This window comes from Nomascus leucogenys, chromosome 4 (genome assembly GCF_006542625.1).
Source record: "Nomascus leucogenys isolate Asia chromosome 4, Asia_NLE_v1, whole genome shotgun sequence".
NCBI classification, from domain to species: Eukaryota; Metazoa; Chordata; class Mammalia; order Primates; family Hylobatidae; genus Nomascus; species Nomascus leucogenys.
Window position 1 is genome coordinate 66778331 of NC_044384.1, and position 21176 is coordinate 66799506.

A 21176-nucleotide genomic window follows, 5' to 3' on the forward strand; every position below is an offset into this window, starting at 1 on the left:
AGGAGAGAATATTGGGCCCAACTCCATTTTCTTTGATTTCTAAAACATGTAGGATCTGCGCATGGTGGCTCATGCCTTAATCCTAGTCCTTTGGGAGGCTGAGGTGAGAGGATCACTTGAACTCAGGAGTTCAAAATCAGCAACATAGGGAGATCTCCTCTCTATCAAAGGAAAAAAAATTAGCTAGGCAAGATGGCATGTGCCTGTGGTCCCAGGTACTCTGGAGGCTGAGGTGGGAGGACTGCTTGAGCCTGGGAGATCAAGGCTGTAGTGAGCTAGGACTGTGCCACTGCACTCAAGCCTGAGCAGCAGAATGAGATCTTGTCTTGAAAAACACAAAGAATAAAAAGCATGTGGGTCTGCACTTCAATAACAGCACATACTACCTGCAGTTTTTAGTTGAAGTAAATGTGCAAACTTATAGTAGCCCACGAAGGCATTGTTGAGAGCAAGAGTATCCACAAAGATTATATATATATATATATATATATTTTTTTTTTTTTTTTTTTTTTTTTTTGAGATGGAGTTTCGCTCTTGTTGCCCAGGCTGGAGTGCAATGGCACGATCTTGGCTCACTGCAACCTCCACCTCCCGGGTTCAAGCGATTCTCTTGCCTCAGCCTCCTGAGTAGCTGGGATTACAGGCATGCGCCACCACACCTGGCTAATTTTGTATTTTTAGTAGAGACGGGGTTTCTCCATGTTGGTCAGGCTAGTCTTGAATTCCCGACCTCAGGTGATCTGCCCACCTCAGCCTCCCAGAGTGCTGGGATTACAGGCGTGAGCCACAGTGCCTGGCCCATAAAGATAATTTTAAAGCATATTTCAGTTTTAATCTAGAATACACTGGGCTCCCACCAAATCAAGCTTGTTGACTTGGAGTGTGGTCACCTACTGTCATAAGATGTTACTGAATGGGCCCTCAACTTCATTGCTCTGTTCTGAGGGATGCTGTTGAGAACTCTGTTCCTTAACTTCCGGCAATTCCTTCTTGCCAGGGTTCTGGGAAAGAAGATAGTTCTCTCTGAATTTAGGGTTAGGGTAGTTGTGTATCTTCTTGGTCTCCAGTTTGAGAGATACTATCCTGTAGTGTTAAGAATATGGGCCCCTTATGACTGGATGCCTGGATTCAAGTATCTGCTTCACAACTCTCCAGCTTTGAGACCTTGGACAGACTGTGTAACCTTCTATGCCTTGGTTTCTGTATCTGTAAAATGAGGGTCATAGTATCTACCTCATAGACTTGGTGTGAGCATTAAACAAGTCCTGGGTAAATGTTAGTCTCTATTATCAGATTTATATACTATTTTATAGATACTGCAAATTGTATGATCAATCATATTTTCTTCTTTGCACCCCAAAACTCAAAGTTTTGGCTACGCCAAAACTCAAAAGTGAAATCTGTGGATAAAATCCGGTATGTGAACTTAGTGACTTTTTAAAAAATTTTTTGGTGGTGGGTGGGTGGAGTCCTAGCCACATTTCTGGTGTCCCTTTCTTTGCTCTACTTCCCTTGCCTTTTAGCTTATACTTGTAACAGTTTTATCGATTTAATTTTTATGTTATTGTGTTGAATTGCATGTCTTGGAACAGTATAGGAATCATCATTGTCATCAATTACCTGGGTATTTGCCATCCATTGACACTTCTTTTTGCATAGTAACTCATTCTTATCTAGAACCTGTGTGTTGTATTCAAAGTTGCTAAGGAAAAGCCTTTCCCAAGGTATGATGGAGACATGCAGGTACACGTGTGTGTGTGTGAGAGTGAGAGAGAGAAAAAGAGAGAGAGAATGAGTGATGCAGAACACCACCCCACCCAGCTTATATCAACTTTCCTCCATCTTGTATATGACTTTGGTTTAGTTGTGATTCCCCCCTGTGAAACACAAATAATTTGCTTTGATTTAACAGAGGAATATAGTACGACCATGGACTGCTGGGAGCCAGTCCAGGTGTCACAGTTCTGGAGAAAAGTTAGGGAGTCTGTTGCTGACCATACTCCTATAGATGATGGCAAAATTTGTCTGTGTTATTCAGAAAATCAAGGAGACTGTATTTTTAGAAATGCATCCTTTTACTGTGTTTCAGGGGACTTTGCCTCCTTATCATATTTTTTTCATTGTCCCCGATAGCATTTACTTGAAGAACCTCACTAACCGCCTGTTCTTGGCACTTCCATGTTTAATAGAGGCACCCACAGGGTGTTACCTATATGATGCTCACAACTCTTCATCTTCTCATGAAGTGCACTTGGAAGTTTTTGATTATATATTCCAACTAGTTGCAATGAAATGAACTCCTGAGAGTGCTTTGTTCTATGAAGTATATCTGGCAAGAAGGATTTAAGAACTGATAATAATTGATGCTGATTGAACATGCCTGACTCTTGTTACACTGACTTTATATTTGCTGTCTTATTTAACTGTCAGAAATACCATGTGAGGTATGTGTTATCTCTGTTTTATAGGTAAAGAATCTAGACTTGGGAGACTAAATGATTTGTCTAAAATCACCAAGCTAACAGTGGAAGAATTGGGATATGCGTGTGTTTGACTCAGAACCTATACATTTTGCTATTACCCAAAGCTGTCCTGAAAACTGAAAGCTTAGTTGTTCTTTCTTTACTTGGTTATTTTAATTCTGATGTCATTTACTTTAACTCATCTTATTTTAGCTCAATAAGCCATCTTTGTTATTTTGGGGGGTCCCACATCTGTTGAATGAAGGCTAGGGGTGGATCTGAAAATTGATGTGCAGGGAAATGTATCCTCATTGGGCAATATGAAATTCATAGTTGATCCCATTTTCCAGTAGTTCAATAATCCTTCATGAGTCCAGAAAGAACCATATCATAGTTTATTTGTTTCATTTCAAGTGATAAGAACAGCTTTGTGTAATGGGAAAATTATAACCTGGCACCAGTGTTGTATTAGTCTTCTGGGTTTGCTCTCAGCCACACGTGCATGCTTTTGCTTTATATGTGGTTCTATTTCAGTGCAATAGTGGTTTTGTAAACCAGGTCTGTAGCCAGCCTTAAGTTGTTTTGTGGATGCTTACCACTGTTTCTCACTGTTTAAGATCGCACTGTAGGACTTTTATCTGAGCGCTATCTGTTTCCACTGGGGGACCTTCTCTGTCAAAATTGAGGATTTCATTCTTTTTGAATATTATTAGTGCTGTTGCTATTTGAGCTTATTGCTACAATACTGAAGCTGTTTTCTACATCAAAATTAGGGTTTGCAACCAAGAGACAATATTTCTCATAAATGTTTGCAGTCTTCTAACATTTCATTGGAAAGTTGTTAGTATTATGCATTCGAAACAAATCCATTTTGTTTCTGGAGTTGTTAAAACTCAGTAAGAGGGCAATATAAATGACTAGTTGTTGTCAAGTGAAATATTGAATTAAGGCTGTATCTTTTGAGTTGTTTTGTTCTCAATGGAGTGTTTAGTTGAAATAAGTAATTGTTAAAACTGTTAGAGAAGACAGTGTCCAGGGACACTAATTTCACCATCAGATCTGGAGCTAACAACTAAGACAAAGCTAGAAAGCGGGGAAACCTCAGACAGTCTGAGGTTCCTTGATGCTATCAATCATGTTTAACATTGTTTATCAGAGCCTTGGAGGCAGATGTAGAAAGCGTGCTCATCAGATTTGCAGACAACACAAAACTAGGTAAGATGGCTATTACCAGAATTGAATGACAGTGTCAGAGTTATAGGATGGAGTGATGCACAAAAGCACGAGATGGGATTTAGTAAGCATAAATGGAGAGTCCTGGATTTAATTCAGAAAACCGTTTACTTTGTTACAAAAGTGGAGAGATGACTCAACGGCAGTGGTGTGCAAAAGCTGTATGGGATTTCAGGCTCGCAGAAGCTGAGAATGGACCAGCACCCTGTATGCACTGTTGAGAAGAGAGTGCGGTTAAGGGCAGTAGCCCGTTGAATTCTAAACAGCTGCCAGGATGGTTGGAGGGCCTGTAAACCTTTTAGTAGCAGGAATTGCAGGGAGCAAAGCATACTTTGCCTGTTGCCTGGAGAAGTGAAGACTTAGAACATGACAGCTCTTTTCAAATAATCAGCTTTCCTGTGCAAAAGCTAAAATCTTTCTTTCTTTTCTTTCTTTCTTTCTTTTTCTTTCTTTCTTTCTTTCTTTCTTTCTTTCTTTCTTTCTTCTTTTCTTTTTCTCTCTCTCTTTCTTTCTTTCTCTTTCTCTTTTTCTCTCTCCTTTCTTTCTTTCTTTCATTCTCCCTTCTCCTTCCTTCCTTCCTTCCTTCCTTCCTTCCTTCCTTCCTTCCTTCCTTTCTTTCTTCCTTCTTTTTTTTTTCCAATTTTTTCACAGGATAGAGCAAAGATAAATGGGTATACATTCCAAGAAGCAGAGTTTGAGCCTTTTTAAGGGGGGATTTTCTACATAGGATGCTTTACAAAATTCTGAGTGCCTCATCTGTTCAGAGGCTGGCTGGCTGGCTGGGAAGTTGTACAGTTGACCTAAGCATTTGGATAGAAGTTGGACCAGGTGACCTCTAACATCTGTTTTTGCTCTGAGGTTGGACAATGGCTGTTTTACTTATCTTCTTGCCAACAGGACACACATTGTGGACATAATGTAAAAATATTCTTTTTTTTTTTTTTTTTTTTTTTTTGAGACGGAGTCTCACTGTGTCCCCCAGGTTGGAGTGCAGTGGCACTATCTCAGCTCACTGCAAGCTCCGCCTCCTGGGTTCACGCCATTCTCCTGCCTCAGCCTCCCGAGTAGCTGGGACTACAGGCGCCCGCCAACACGCCCGGCTAATTTTTTGTATTTTTAGTAGAAACGGGGTTTCACCATGTTAGCCAAGATGGTCTCGATCTCCTGACCTCGTGATCCGCCCGTCTCAGCCTCCCAAAGTGCTGGGATTACAGGCGTGAGCTACCGCGCCCAGCCAAAAATATTCTTAAATTCATGTTTTCTTGAACCGGATCACTTAATTGTCATCAGTGGCAAACAATTATAATTTTTTGAATTAATATGATTAATAGCATTATATGGATAGTAGAATTTTCATAATTAATAAGATCAATTTGATTAATCACTTTCCCCATATGAAACATGGAGAAAAGATCTGATTACTATAAAAAGTAACAGGAGGCATTCAAGAGGATATGAGATGGGACAAAATCATCAGTGTGCTGCATGCTATTGATGCTGAAACAGCTGAATTGCTGTGTATATGCTGCATTTTCTATTATTCTTTGTTTTTTTATTTAAGTAGTTTCATTTCTAGTACCAGAATTCAGCAGATGTTTACCACATGCTTAGTCTTGAATTTATTTTTCCCTTTAAAACTTGTGTGGACTGTAAGTGAATTGATCATCTCTTTTAATTTTGAGACCTCAAATCTCCAAAGTATTAAAGTAAAACGTGTTTCTTTGTTAGATTTAGAATAATTCTTCGGAAAATATTTTGCAAGCTGTACCATGGTTTGTACTGCATTTTGTCCTCTACTATTGTGCCAGGATTGTGGTGAAAGCATTTCTTTTTTTATTTTTTTGGACAAATTATAAATGTTTTTTCTTTATTGAAAACATGTTGAACAGTTAAGTCAGTTCTCTTAAAATTTTGAATGCAAGAGCAATTTTTCAAATTCCTATACATCTGGAAACTACGAATTTTAAATTTGCTTAGGTCTTTCTTTTTTTTCTTTTCTTTGTTTTTGTTTGTTTGTTTTTTTGAGACAGAGTTTCACCCTGTCTCCCAGGCTGGAGTGCAATGGCATGATCTCAGCTCATTGCAACCTCTGCCTCTCGGGTTCAAGTGATTCTGCCGCCTCAGCCTCTCGAGTAGCTGGGATTACAGGCACCTGCCATCATGCCCAGCTAATTTTTGTGTTTTTGTAGAGATGGGGTTTCACCATGTTGGCCAGGCTGGTCTCAAACTCCTGACCTCAGGTAATCTGCCCACCTCAGCCACCCAAAGTGCTGGTATTACAGGCATGAGCCACCATGCCCGGCCAGGTCTTACCTTCAGTTGGCTTCTACCAACATTAGATTGCTTTTGGAGAGCTGTGTAATACAGCGGTGTGGGTGATGCATGGTTAATACTCAGCAGCAGCACTCGGCCAGGGATCACTAAGTGTTGGATGCACAGCTCCTGAGTGGAAAGACCTAATCATATATAGTTTGGCATCAAACTTGGCATCAAGTCTAAGGCTTCCTGCAATCATCATAGCTTATTCTAGAGATCTGGTTGGTATTTACATTACTTTTTATTCTTTTACATTTTAGGTGGCTGCCTCTTTGATGAGCCATATAGCACATGTGGATATAGTCAATCTGAAGATGATGACTTCAATTGGGAGCAAGTGAACACCTTGACTAAACCGACTTCTGATCCATGGATGCCATCAGGTTTGCTTTTAGTTTTAAGTTTTGTTTTAAAGAGGAACACAAGAGTCTCAATCATACAATGTGTTCACTGGATATTGGTTAAATGAATGAAGGTGTTGGTCTTTGGATGTGGCAGTCAAAGTTGGATTAGCTAGTGAGAGTGGTGCAATTAACAGGATAGGTTATAAAAGTTTTATCTCTCTCCCCTTAAAGTCTAAATTATACTTCTTTTATCTGCAAGTACACTTTAGCTATATTAGTGGGCATTAATTACCCAGTTGATCTTTTCCCAAGCAGCAGATATGAGAAAAAGATTGAGATCTCTTCTGGCAAATGTGTCTAAGGGGTAGAACTCCAGTTGGGGAATCCAAATAACAGTCTCCATCCATCCCAGATAGGAGGCCTTGGTGGGGGACTTTTCTCAGCCTCAGGGGCTCACTTGGCACCTGGGAGATCTGGGAGAATGCCCAGTGATCTTGAAAGTGTTCTGAAGATAAAATGGCAATGCAAAAATGTGGGTATTTTTTCCACTGAAGAAATGTTTAGTGAATTTCTGATGAGTGAAAGATGTGTTCCACTGAACACCAAAAAGAATTCTACTACTTATTGGGAGGGAAAAGTAGGAAGATGGTGACTAGTGAGCTCTAATCAGCTTGGAGCTTGATTATTGCAATGGACCCTTTTTCAGGCTATGACATTGGACATCCCTTTAGGACTTTAGGTCTGCAGATTCAGTGATGAGTTTGCTCCATTCAGGATTCAAACTCTGTAACATGTTGTTCTGATATGGATTTCAGATACAACACAATTTTTATACTTTTTAATGAATGCAAAGTTTTTCATTAATGCTCCAAAGCGTAGGAATAATTACATTTAGTAGGTAATCTTGTAAAGGTAGCTTTTCAACGTGAAGTAGAGTTTAATGTTGTCACTAAGGTTTGACAGCATGATGCCCACTGTGTTCCTGCCCTCTCCTTTCTACATTTAACTACTTATAACTTCAAAGAAGGGAGCATTGAGTTCTTTATCACTATGGCTTCACTGGACCTCAAAACCTTTTTAGCTGTTGATTATTTCCTTGCAGCTGCAGCTCACACCCTCCTTTTCTGTGTCTCCTGTTCTCTTTGTATGTGTGTGTGCTGTTGAATATGACTGTTTAAATCAGCTTTAGTTGCTTTTCCAAATTCCAGTTCCTGCTTCTGTTCTTGTCAGTGATAAAGAGAGGGGAAGAGGAGAACACAGCTGTGCTCCTCCTGTGGGGCTGTTGTTTCCCAAACAGGTGTCTTCCCCTGATGGCCTTTTGGTCTTTCCTGCCCTCTCAGGAGGATCCAGCCTGTGTCCAGAGAGGCTGGGCTGGCTAAGGCTGTGAGAGTGGGGAGGGCCCTTAGATTTAGTCCTGGTAGATTGCCCCAGAAGAGTGCACTTACTCTTGCTTTGTCTATTAACTCCTCATTTGATAAAAAATTTGAAATATTTCACATTAGGTAGTTGATTTCATTATTTTTGTTCTTAAATCAAAACTTGACTTGAAAAAATCAACTTTTAAAAAGAAGCCCAAGTATTTCAGAATCTTTTCTAGCCTCTCCTATCTCTATTTCTGGCACAAGATAACTCACCTCCCTTGGTAAATGAGGCCAAAGAAATAATTTCTTGTCACCATCTTGTCCTTTTCTTTTTTTCAATGGCCCACCTTAGACTAAGTTGTCAACTTTAAAATATTAAAATCATAGGTTTCTGGCACAGGCCGTTAAAAAAATGGTAGTAAAGATCAAAGCCCAGGTGTATCCTGGCACAGCCAGTTAGGTAATTGAAAGAACAAAGGTGAATGAAGAGGAAGTGATGCTGCACATATATGGCCTTTGAAGGCTCTTCTGACTTGAGAAGAATGACATGGAGGCATTTATATGTTTTCTTATGATTTATTCTTCTGTTGCTTAATAGAATACTTGATAATTAATATTAGGCCTTTGTAGCATAAGATCTGTGAGTGTTACATCTTGTAACACTTTTGTCAAGTCTGTCTTATTTCTGATAGTTACAGAAGGTGTGTTTTGGACCCTCACCGCCAAACAGATTGCAACTCATTGTTTGGACCTGAGAGTGGTTTAGGTGTCAGCATTTTAGTGAGGAAGGGGAAGGACTGGCAGTTCCCCCACCTCTCTGGCTGTGCTTATGTGCATGGGTGCAGATCAGATTTCTGAAAACTATCATTGCTCCATCAGATTAAATATTTTTGCCATAATATAGAACTGAAAATACTGGTATTTCTTTTTCTTTTTTTTTCACTACTCATTAAACAAACTTTAGTCATTAGAAATTGTTTTTGAGCCCCAGTGTATGCTAAACATGATGGTAATTATTGTAGGAGAGGAAGGATTATAAAAAATGATTTTTTCTCTTTAGGAACTTATCTACTTGGAGAAAAAATGTTACAAAAATACAATTGGTGAACAATCTAAAATGATATGTAATTAAGTGTGCTATAGACTGGAAGTGTTCTAAAAGCAGTTTCTCAGTATAAACCCAATATTTTATAAAAGAATGTGGAGCTGTGCCCAGCTGACCCATCGACCAAAGTAAGGAGTTAGGTTCTCAAAGCAGCATTGTTAGAAGTGAGGAAACAGCATCTTATAAACATGCATGTACTATCCTAAAGTCTAGATTTTTAAACTGAGTTTCCAATATGTATATACAGCCATAAGTTTTAAATGCTTCTTAGTTTCCAGGGTTTTCACCTTCTTTTTCTTCTTCTCCTCTTCCATTAATGTGTGCAATATGATTTATTCCTTTCAAAAACTGATTCCAAGGCCGGTTTTCCCGTGCTAAAACAGAAATGACTCTTAAGAATTTCTCAGGGTAAATGGGTAGGAAAATCAGATAGAACCATAGCTTTTTGAGGGCAAATTTTCTAAACCTTTATGTAAAATACTATTAGATTTATTCTTTCATGGGTATGTGTATTTGTCTTATGTACATAGGTTGGTTCTGTAACACTTTAGAGACCAAGAGTTGGCAAACTGTCCTGGTGGTCAAATCCAGCTCGCTGCTAGTTTTTGCGTGGCTTGTGAGCTAAGAGTGGTTGTTACATATTTTAATAGTTAAAAAAAAGCAAAAAGAATAATAAAATTTTGTGATGTGAAATTCAAAATGCACCCTTCACAAGTAAAGTTTTACTGACACACAGCCATGCCCATTTGTTTAAATGGTGTCAGTGGTTGGTTTCAAGCTACAGTGACAGAGTTTAGTAGTGGGAACAGAGACTGGTCCACAAAGCGCAAGGTATTTATACCCTGGCCCTTTACGGAAAAATGCTGCTGATGCCTGTCTTAGACCATTTTGGCAACAGCCTGTAATTGTTGTTTTGGACCCATGGTTTATATTGTTGTTGTTTTCTATATTCATATAATTATTAATATACAAACGTTTCACATTTTCTGTCACTTTCAGAAGATGTGTTTTCTACACATTGGGCTATCAAAATCAGTAAGAAAAAAAAGCATGATTAGAGATTTCCTCTATCATTGCCTTAAATTTGCTATCTCTTGAAAAGCATCGTGATGTGATTTTCTTTATTTTTTAGTACCTAAATCTTTGTCACAGTCCTGTAATTCAATAAGTGAATAATTCATCAAGGGCTGGGTGCGGTGGCTCATGCCTGTCATGCTAGCACTTTGGGAGGCTGAGGTGAGAGGATTGCTTGAGTTCAGCAGATCGAGACCACCCTGGACAACGTGGGAAGACCCCATCTTTATAAATGAAGAATAATAATTCATCAAGATGAATTTAAAAGTTATGACAGTGAGAGACTAACATTTCATTCTAATTTTTAGCTTTTTACTTTTTCTGTGTCTTTTTAAAAGTTAGTGCTCCAGTGAATAGATTTGTTTCCCTGTATCCTTATGTGTGAGGTTATTTTTAACCACATTTAAAAAATTAAAATGCAGTTTGGAGTTTTATGCAAGCTGGCTTGATAACTACTCTGGAGCAGTGACGTTAGCTCTGGAAATACATATTTAGGGGAAATAAATACTAAATGCCATTTAAATTTTTGTATTTCAAGTGAACATTCATGTCATAGTAGATTAAACTTTTGCTGCTAGCTCTGAGTCATCACGGTTTTCTTAGTGGGGAAACCATGCCAAACCTAATTTCTCTTTTATCAGTGAGTGAGTGATTCGTTTCAGATCAGTTGATCTTCTCTAGTAGCAATGGGGAAATTTCTTTCTTTTTTCTTTTTGTTTTTTTAAGGCAGAGTTTCACTCTTTCACCCAGCCTGGAGTGAAGTGGCACTATTTCAGATCACTGCAACCTCTGCAGCCTCCCACTATCTTCCCACCCTAGTTCAAGTGATTCTCCTGCCTCAGTCTCCTGAGTAGCTGGGGCTACAGGCAGCCACCACCACACCCAGCTAGTTTTTGTATTTTTAGTAGAGACGGGGTTTCACCGTGTTGGCCAGGCTGGTCTTGACCTCCTGACCTCAGGTGATCCACCTGCCTCAGCCTACCAAAGTGTTAGGATTACAGGCATGAGCCACTGCACCCAGCCCACAGTGGGGAAATTTCTTGAACTTTATCATAAGGATTGCTGTTTGAGCACAAAAATCTTGATATAGTAACCTGGTATTTTTTGTTAGCACTGTTATATTCTATCACTTTATATACTGCAACACATTCTATAATTATCACATAGATTAAGAAGCATTAAGAAGGGTTTTATGATATAAAAACACCTACCTGGTTTGATAATGTGGTATTTTGTGTACTTGTACCTCAGTGTTCTAATTCTATACAATTGATAGTAGATTCTATGTGCTTAAAATATAACCCTGTTTTATAAAAAATCAAATAATCAAATTCATCTACAATATTAAAAATATAAAGGTAACTTATAATCATAGCTATAACCGTAGCTATTTGATACTCATGACATGTATTTATAGTCTATGTTGGCCCCTTAAGTTTTCTTACCTCTAAAAAGGCTGTAATTAAGTGAAAGTGGGTATCAGTGTTGGGAAAACATAATTCTCTTAGTATTTTTCCAGGTAGTATAACATGGGACTACATAAAGCTCATTTATCTTTCCATGTCTTAGTTATATCTGCGGGGAATTGGGAATGATGCTGCTGCTAATTTTCATGGAAATGTGAGTAAGAATTGAATCATGTCTGTGGGTGCCCGTATGAAAGACAGAGAGGAAAGTGTCAGGATAGGGCAGCAGTGTGCACTCTGTGTGATGACCCAGAAAATAGAAAAATGACTACATATATTTGTTTAGAGTCAGTTTCACATTTGGGAAGGAAGATGCATTGACAGACAAAGTAATTGAAGTTTTCTCTTTGGATGCATTTATCAGGCACATTTTCCTTGTGCTAAGGAAGACTTCCCTATTTATTCACACTTCAGGGCGTATTCAGGTCTTAGAGAGTAATGAAGAGAAGATGATGGTGGGCTTGAAAAGACTTTTCCCCTCTGAGAAGATGATGGTGGGCTTGAAAAGACTTTTCCCCTCTTAAATTTCAGCATGTCTCCAGTGAGAAATGTTTTTGGCACAGAATATTCAGACCGTTCTCTAATTATCCTATTCATTCTTTCAAATCAGTCAACATTCAACAAATGTTTATTAAACACCTGCTATGTGCTATGCATTGTTTTAGATGCCTGAGATTTTTCACCGAGTGAAACAAATAAAGATCCTCTTCTCAGCCTACCTTAAATTCTTAGTCTGATAAGATCGTTCCTGGATGGGCTTATGATTATATGCTAGAAAACCACATTTTCCCACATTTATTAAAGACTTTCTAGTGGTGACTATGTAAGAAGTAATCCAAAATATAGTTCATCAGACCCAGCACATTAAAGCATCAAATCTAGCTTTCCATATAGCTTTCTTCTTTAAAAAAAAGTAAGATAAAAAGTCTAAATCTTAGGCAAGTGGCAGCACAGTATTTTCAGATCAGTCTGCCTTAGAAAACAAAGTAATCTTGTACATATAAATGACACTAAGCAGTTAACAACATTTGCTTTTTTGTTCTGTATCATTTGGTCCTCGTGATGGGCCTGGAAGATTGGGTGGCATTATCCTCATTTTACAACATAGGAAACTGAAGTTCAGAAAAGGAATGCTTTACCCCGGCATCCATGGGAGAATGACAGCCTTCACTTTTGTTCTTTGGAGCACCCTTGCGTATTCTCTTCACGTGAGAACATGCATCTGGGGAAGAGGCTAGTCTTTCATTTCAGGTGCATACATTTGGATCTTCTTGAAATGAATGTGCAGGCTGTTGACCATGGGTCTACATGCCCTTCCCAGGTCAGCTGCTGGCTCTATCAATGTGTAGCTATTGACCTTGGGCAAGTTCTGAAGCTCCCCGTTTTAGTCCTATTATCTGTAAAATATTAGTAATAGCTGACTACTGTGTAATAGTAATAGCTGTAATAGCTGACTAGTAATAGCTGACTACTGTGGGTCTGGCTATAGGTGCTAGAGCTGTAGCAATGGAGTTTCTAGCCTCTTGATGATTAAATCCCATGGAGGAGTCCAGCAGGCAGTCCACGGGTAAGTGGAGAAAATAGACTGTCATGGTGGGAAGTGCCAAGAGTGCTGAAGAGGAATCAGGATAAGGGCTTCGAGAGCAATGGGCGTTGCAGACAGGGACAGCTTTTCTGAGGATGCATCTTTGAGTAAAGACCTGAATCCTGTCAAGACCAAGAGGCCATGGTGGCTGAGTGATCCAGCGTAGGGAAGAGCAGGAGTGTGCTCTGCTGGAGCTAGGAGTGAGAGTCAGACCGCATAGGACCCTGAAAGCCATGGGAAGACGTTTAAAACCTACCTCAAAGAGTTATTGACCAGGTGAGACCCAATAACACACACCAGGAGCTTAGCCTCTAACCCGGCCCAGTGCAATGTTAAACAGATTTATTCCATTTATTAGTATTATTAAATAATTTAGAGGCAATTTGGTATGAATTCATCTCTTAGCTTAATTTTGACTCAGCTAAATGGGCAGCTTTTGCTAAATTCTTATTTTCTCTTCTGAATGACGCCAGGTAAGAAATAGAAGATATAAATCTTCGTCTAATTTTTGATTGGATTAAAAAGCCCCAAGCTGAAATAAGTCTATTAAAATATAATAATTTAAAAAAATCTTTAATCAGTATATTTGTTTCAAAACCCTATTAATATCTCAAATGAAATTTTCAGATATTTAGATGCAGCAGTGCCTATTTTTTTGAGCCAAGATTTGTTTTTAATTTGTAAAAAATTAATGTTGAATTTGCATACAATAAAATACACTGATATTTTTTCTCCTTTTATTTTAGGTTCGGGGGGGCACATGTGTAGGTTTGTTAAATGGGTAAATTGTGTGTTGCTGAGGCTTGGTATACAAATGATCCCATCACCCAGGTAGTGAGCATAGTCTCCATAGGTGGCCTTCCAGCCCATACCCCCGTCCCACCATTCCACCCGAGCAGTCCCCATTGTCTATCATTCATTCCCATGTTTATGTCCATCTAACAGTGTTTTTTATCTGGATGGTAGGATTTGAGGTTATGGCCTCATCATTTCTATCTGACACATTTCCTTTATAACCAAGTCCAACTTTATCATAAAAATTAGCACTTCAGATGTTTGGGAGGTGGGCACTGAATTTGACATTTTTTTTTTTAGTTGATTCTGAATAATTCCAGTCACTGAACCCAAGAAACAAAAATTGAATTACTCTCCTTCCTTGAATATCTCATTCAGTTGTCCACACTGAGGCTCCCACCTGAGCTCTAACTGTAATATAATCACTAGTGAGCCTTCGTCCTCCCTAGGTCTTACTCAGACCACTTTGATGAGGCTTAGAATGAGTTTACAGTCAGCTTTTATATGGTGAATGATGAGACAAAGCAAAATAAATTGGACTGGAGTTGTAGTCTCTCAGCAGTTTCGAAATTACAAAATTTAGAAAAATAACTTTAGATGATTATGAAAAACCATTTCATGTCAGTGACCTGTGGGGAGCACTTAGTGAAACACCACAGGCTCTGTGTAGCCTCTTTTCCACATGCGTGGACACCATGTGCCCCTTCAGTGGCCCTCACTGGTTGTGTGGGTAATGGGTGTGAGAGGGAGGGTTCTTCCCGTGAGGGAGATGCTGGGTGATGGAGCCAAAGGCAGGGATTATGTTTCATGTTAATTAGGAAGGAAGGAAGGAAAGAAGGATTTTTGTTCTTGAATTACACATCTGATGTGGTGTTTTCCTCCTTTTAAAAAATGTAGTAGAATATACATAGCATCAAATTTACTATGTGAACCATTTTTAAGTGTACAGTTCAGTGCATTATAAATGCATTCACATTGTATAGCCATCACCATCGTCCTTCTCCAGAACTTCTGTGTCTTCCCCCAACTGAAACTCTTTATCTATTAAACCTAACTCCTCCTTCCTCCTCCCCCAGTCCTGGCAACCACTGTTCCACTTTCTGTCTCTATGAATTTGGCCACTCTAGGTAGCTTATGTAAGTGGAGTCATACAGTGCTGTCCTTTTGTGTCTGGCTTATTTCATGCAGCATAATGTTTTCAGTGATTCAGTTTTTCTATACAAAAGCTTTCAGAGATTAAAGCATTCTTTAAAAAATATTTTGATTTTTAATATCACACTGTTTCAAAGGGGCCAATGTCAGCCACACTATATTATGTATGACCACTTATTTCAGTAGTTTATATTTAACGTTCAACAAATGTTTTCCTTTAAATTTGTTCCAAATTCCTGTCTTGGCAGATTGGAAGCTTACAAAAAGTAATAGTGGCTAGCTGTGTTTTAAATATTTGCTAAAAAGTATACAAATTAGCCTGTGTTTATAAATAATGTGTTTTAATAGTTTTATTTCCTGCTTAAATTTCCCGTAAAATTGTACAAGATGACATCATAAGAGTTATGTGGAGCCAAGTAATGGAATAAACAGGCTGATCATGACAGATGTTGTACATCTTTTAGTTAGCATCTGGTAGTGGAGGGGATGAGAGGTGGGAGAGGTGAGGACTAAGGGTGATCAGCAATGGGATGGTTACGCTACTTTTCCTGAAAATATCCACCGAGGATTCACTCAGCTCTCACAGCCTGTGTGTTCCACCTGTCGGGCTCCATAGTGTGAGGGACTCATGCTGGGCAGGGCCAATTTACTGGGACAGAGAAACCCACCTTGGCAATATGAGTCAAGAAGGGACAATGAGTTTTGAGGTGACACTCATGGACATTCCCTTAATCCCAGAGTCAGAGGGGTTAGTGGGTAGAGATGGAGCTGATTTTTGAAAACATTTTCTCTAAAGACCAGAAAGTCGAAGGCCTGAGGAAGACTTCCCACTTGGATTCAGGGCAGCAGAACAGTGCCCTCTCTTTTTATTATTATATAATTTATTTATTTATTTTTAGAGATGGGGTCTTGCTTTGTTGCCTATGTTGGAGTGTAGTGGCGTGATCATAGCTCACTGCAGCATCAAACTCATGGGCTCAAGGGATCCTCCTGCTTGGGCCTCTGGAGTATCTGGGACTACAGGTGCATGCCACCATGCCTGGCTAATTTTTAAGTGTGTGTGTGTGTGTGTGTGTGTGTGCGTGTGTGTGTGTAGAGAGACAGGGCCTTGCTATCTTGCCCAGGCTGGTCTTGAACTCCTGGACTCAAGCAATCCTTCTGCCTTGGCCTCCCAAAGCAGTGGAATTACAGGTGGAAGCCACTGTGCCCAGCCCAGTGGCCTCTCTTTACATGGGGTGGATCTATGGAGTCACAGGGGTTTGGAGTGGGCCATCACTGTGCCAGCTGGCATAGCCCACTGGCCAGTGGATGGTGACGTTAGAAGATCCCTCACATTGACACCAAGATGGGGAAGGCCTTGAAAGTTCTGTGTGGCCTAGGGCACTGCTTCACTGTATTCTCCTTCTGCCTGTGGGGGATCATTACAGGGTCCCCCATAAAAAAGTAGCTGTCCAGACTTTCCATAGTCCAAGAAGTCAAAGAGCTGAATACATTTAAATAAATAATTGTTAGGCCCAGATTATCCTTTTCACTTTAAGACCAGGAACAAATAGAGGTTCCTTCCCACTGTGAAAGGCGATCCTAGGAATTGGGTCATTCTTGTCATACCTAACTAAAACAGAGTCAAGAGGCTGGAGGGGAAAAGCACCCTGGACACACACCATTGCTCTAAGTATGTCATTCTCTGCCAGCCCAGCTGCTGAAGCTGCCTGCTGTAACCTGAAACCAGTTTTATCTAATAGTTCCTGGAATACCTGCTGTAACTCCTAAAACTTCTTTTATCCCACCACCTTACCCACCATCGTCACTCAACAATCAGAGCTTGCCAGCTTCCCCAAGCTTTTCTAGTGCCAATGAACTATGGCACTAGAAACTATGTTTCAGCTTTTTATAAAACTATGTTTCAGCTTTTTATAAAACCTCCAACCTTCTATATTCTTCAGATCTACCAAGACCACCCAGTCTGCATGTATGCCCAAATTGCAGCTCTTTTCTCCTGAATAAAACAGTAAATTCAGAGATTTGTCTCTACATTTTTATTTTGACATTGACACTGCTTTTTGAGCATTGCTGTGTGCAAGGTGCTGTTCCAGTCACCAGGGATGCAGTGAAACATCAGCCTGCGGTCTTCAGGCCATGTAGAAGTGGTGTCGCAAGTAAATGCTCTCGGGGAAGCTCCATTTGTCTGCTCTGAGCCCAAGGAGGCTGCCACCCAGATGGAGGCCATGGGGTGAGGGCAAGGGGAAGGCTTCCAGGAGGTGGGAGCACCCAAGAGGGGCAAGAGAAGGTGAGTAGTGATGCTGGAACAGGTAGAAACACCAGACAGAAGGACATCCTGTGTAAAGGCAGTGAGGGGTGGGAAGGGAGCACAGGTGTTCACAAGGCTGCTTGGGAAACTGCATGTAGTTCTAGGGACTGCCAAGTACATGGAATGGGAGGAGGAAGAGGTCCAGACATAGGCGATGAGCCAGTGAAGGATATGAAGGAAGAGGGTGATTTGAGTGTTGATTTCTGGCAAAGTGAGAAGAAAAGAAAATATTTAACTGAGTATGTGTAGAGGAAAATTCAAAATTTCTGATAAGAGTATCTCCAGAAAAGATGTAATAAGGAAATTTGGTTAGTAAGTGAGTACCAAAAAGCATATGAATATGTCAGAGAATACCCTTGTTCTTAGGAGATTCATACTGAAGTGTTAAAAGATACAAGTGTTAGGAAGTCTTTGCAGAAAAAAAGTGTGTGTGTGTGTTGAGAGAGAGAGAGGGAGAGAGCACATGTGTGCAGATATGGTAAGATGTTAACAAGTGTTGAGTCTAAGGGAAGTGTGCATTCATTACTTTCTTAATTTTTCTGTACTTTTGAAGCTAAGCAAAATTTGCAGTATAAATGTGGGGCAATGAGACATTAATTGAGGTACACCGACTTCATGTCATGCCAACACAATTTTTCTCCACTAGTACATTTTAGGCAAAATGCTATTCCATCAAATTGCATTGAAAGTGTTTATTTACAAAACCCAGGTTGAGCCACGTCTTCACTTTCTAAGCATAACGTGATGATCATTGGTCATTACTGGAGAGGTTTAGTAGAGCTGATGGACTTATGTAATACCGATTTGGAGCCACTAACTTAAAGGGTGTAATTTTAGGACTTTCTCAAATAGGACAAATGCTTCACATGGTTTTACGCCTCAGTGGGTGTCTCAAATATAAAGATTCTTATCCTATTGGTAGATATTTTGGTGGTTAACTTTGTTGGAAAATGCATTTTATTTTTGGATACATGCTTGCATTCATTTGTATCCTATCCATAATATGGGACTGAATACAGAAAAAATTATACAGAATTTCTTGGCAGACTCCACTAGATGATTGTGCAGATCATTATTTTAAATAAGTGGACTTTAATGCATAGTTAACTGATACTTTATTCTAGGAGATTGTGATGAATTATATCTTAAAGCAATATGTAAAAGCTTAAGTGGTCGAAAGAGAAATAAATATAGCTATTTAATTAATTGTCTGCCGGACAATCGTAATGCCTCTGTCTGGTGGGTGGACAAATTGAAACAACTGATTATGCAGCATTAGTAAGTGTCTAATTGGATATGTGGAGTAGCATATTAATACAGTGGCACTTTTAGAGAGAGTGTCACCGGAAATTTGTTTTTCGAATGACCAGTCCTTATTTGTATGCTTTGGGTCCTCTAATACAGGGTTGTTTCTTAATTGTATATTTCCTTGTTTTGTATCTTTCCTTGAAAGAGGTATCTTTTGTATTTATTCTGTTACCCATAGAAAATGGATAAAATATTGAAATCCTTGGCATAAAACTTGAAGGTGCAGACTGGGTTTGATTCAGTGCTTTTCAAAGTAAATATAAATAAATGAGGTTTCTGGTAGTCATCTTGGGAAATTATGAAAACCATCGTATGCCTTCTCATGACACGTCTTTTTTCTCTGTTGAAGACGCATCCTGTTACACACCTTGTGAAAATGGTGTCACCTCCCTAATTGTACTCTATAAACAAAACGTCCCTTAGTTGCTGATTGTCCTGGCTTACTGTGGAGTGACAGGCTGCAATTTGCCAGTAGGTCAACCACTGAACTGATGACAAGTGACCTTTCTAACACTGCAATCAATGCTTGTTATTTGGAAAACAAAATGATACAGTTTGTATTTTTTAGCAGATGGGTCATTGGGTCAACCCACCACTGACATGTGAATTTGTTACTTGGGCTGGATGAGTCAGTTCAGACAGAAATGTTAATTTATTTGAACTGATCTGAGTCTTGCTCTTATAAAAAGGTGTTGGACATTTTTTGATGGCACAAATTATTACAAATAATTGGTTTTATACATCAGTCAAACAAAGACTTTTAGAGGGCCCACTTGATAGAATAGCATTATATACTAGCTTTGGAAAGCATTCACCATAATGTATTTTCTCTACACTTGGTATTTCTCAATGGTTTTGAGAAAACCCAATTTACATAAGTGATCTTGCATGTGTCATGTTTAAATAGTATCTCTCCCCATGTTTCCTGAAATATGTTTGGTGTTAGACCCCATGAAGAGTCATGAGGATGAATAAGTTCTGGAAAAGATGCTGGGAAGAGATGAACTGTCATAAGAGATAGCCCCTGTGGTTGTTAGTGTTGTTGAATGACTGCTTCCAGCTTTCACCTTCTAGAAACATGGGAACATGGGAAGATTGGGCATCTCTGTCGCCTTTGATTTAGATGTTACTCCGCATGCTTTGGCTGGTGATTGTGAGTGAAAGTGACATGTGCCACTTTCAGGCAGAAGCTGCTAGAACCAGGATGAGAGTCAAGGTGTTCTCTCCCCTTTTTCCCGCCATGGTGACTGTGGAAGCATTGAGATGCTTTTAGCCCAGATGTCTGAGTGAGGAAGTTGTAGAAATGCCTTCCCTTGCCCCTCACACATTCACACACACTCAGATGACTGCAGTAGGTGTGTGCCTGAATGAGAAATAAACTGTGTTGTGTATGCCACTGAGATTTTGGGGTTGTTGAATGGATCTGTAACTCTTTGGTCTTAGGACCCCTTTGTACTCTGAAAATGTTTTGAAAAATCCACAGAGCTTTTTGTTCAAGTGGGTAATGTCTACTTATATTTTCTGAATTAGAAATTAAAACTGAGAAAGCTTGAAAACACAAGAGTCCATAAGCATCTCTTCCATTGGGCATCAGAGCAGTGGTGTACACCTGTGAGAGTTGAGCGTGAACTGAGAATAATAAAGTCAAATAGTGTCTTCTTATGATCATGAAAATAGTTTTGACCTTGTGGCCTCCCTGACAGGGTCTCAAGGATTTCAGGGGTCTCTGGCAGATACTTTGAAAATGACTGACCTAGGCCATGCTAAATGATGAGCATACCTCGATAAGTTAGAGTTACAGGCTCAGAGAAGTTGAGAAGGAAAAGAAAGAAGGGAAAAAGATTTTGGAAGCATTGCAAAAGAATATCCCTGAGTGTTAGGATTTTCTTTTTCTTTTTGAATAAAGATAATATAAATAATTCATTCCTGTTATTGAGAAGTAGTCCCTCTTTATACTAATAAATGCCTATTTTACTAGACTATCAAATGAAATAATACACATAAAATTACATTGTATGAAGCCACATAACTGTAAATATTAATTCTATGAAGGTTGAGATTATGAAATATTTTGCTTTGGAAAAATATGAAAGTATGAGTAGTATTCATATACTTAGAATTAGGTGTAGGCTTTCTGGACAGTAGAGGGTTGGAGAAAGTCAAATATTTAAACATATTTATATATGAGTGAGCTTATCTAAGTTCCATCAGTGGTGCTGCTTCTGGGAGTTTTAACGGTGAAATTGTCATATATATTGTAATGATGAAATAGTTTCAACTCCTTTTATGAAGTATATAGTGACAAAATGATATAAAGATGCCTAACATGCTTTGAAAGACTTGAAAATTGTGCTTAATGGAAATTTCATGTGCATGGATAGCAAATCCCATAGGTGAATTTACCAGTCACATGCCTATCAGTAGCCCAATTCTGTAAGGCAACATATTTATTTCCTAAGATATTAGTTCTAGCAGAATTTGCTAGTATTTTGAAAGGCATCATAGACAAACATTTTCTGAGCTTTTTGTTAATATAGCCATGGGAAAGGTTACCAAGGGAATCTGATGATCTTTATAGATTTGTCCAGCTTTTACAGATAGTTAATATTTAAGCTTCAGGAAGGAGACCTAAGTGGGCGACCTCTCTAGCTTTTTGGTTCTCCTTTT

The 21176-nt window shown here is 39.2% G+C and overlaps 1 protein-coding gene across 7 annotated transcripts in view; it reads left to right on the forward strand.

Annotated features, from left to right (window-relative positions):
• PTPRM (protein tyrosine phosphatase receptor type M) overlaps positions 1-21176 on the forward strand; it is an 835156-nt gene that overhangs the window by 207195 nt on the left and 606785 nt on the right. For all 7 annotated transcript variants that reach the window (XM_030810737.1, XM_030810732.1, XM_030810734.1 and 4 more), the window contains exon 2: positions 6272-6394. In XM_030810737.1, the coding sequence (XP_030666597.1) occupies positions 6272-6394 (123 nt within the window). The remainder of the gene's footprint in view (positions 1-6271; positions 6395-21176) is intronic.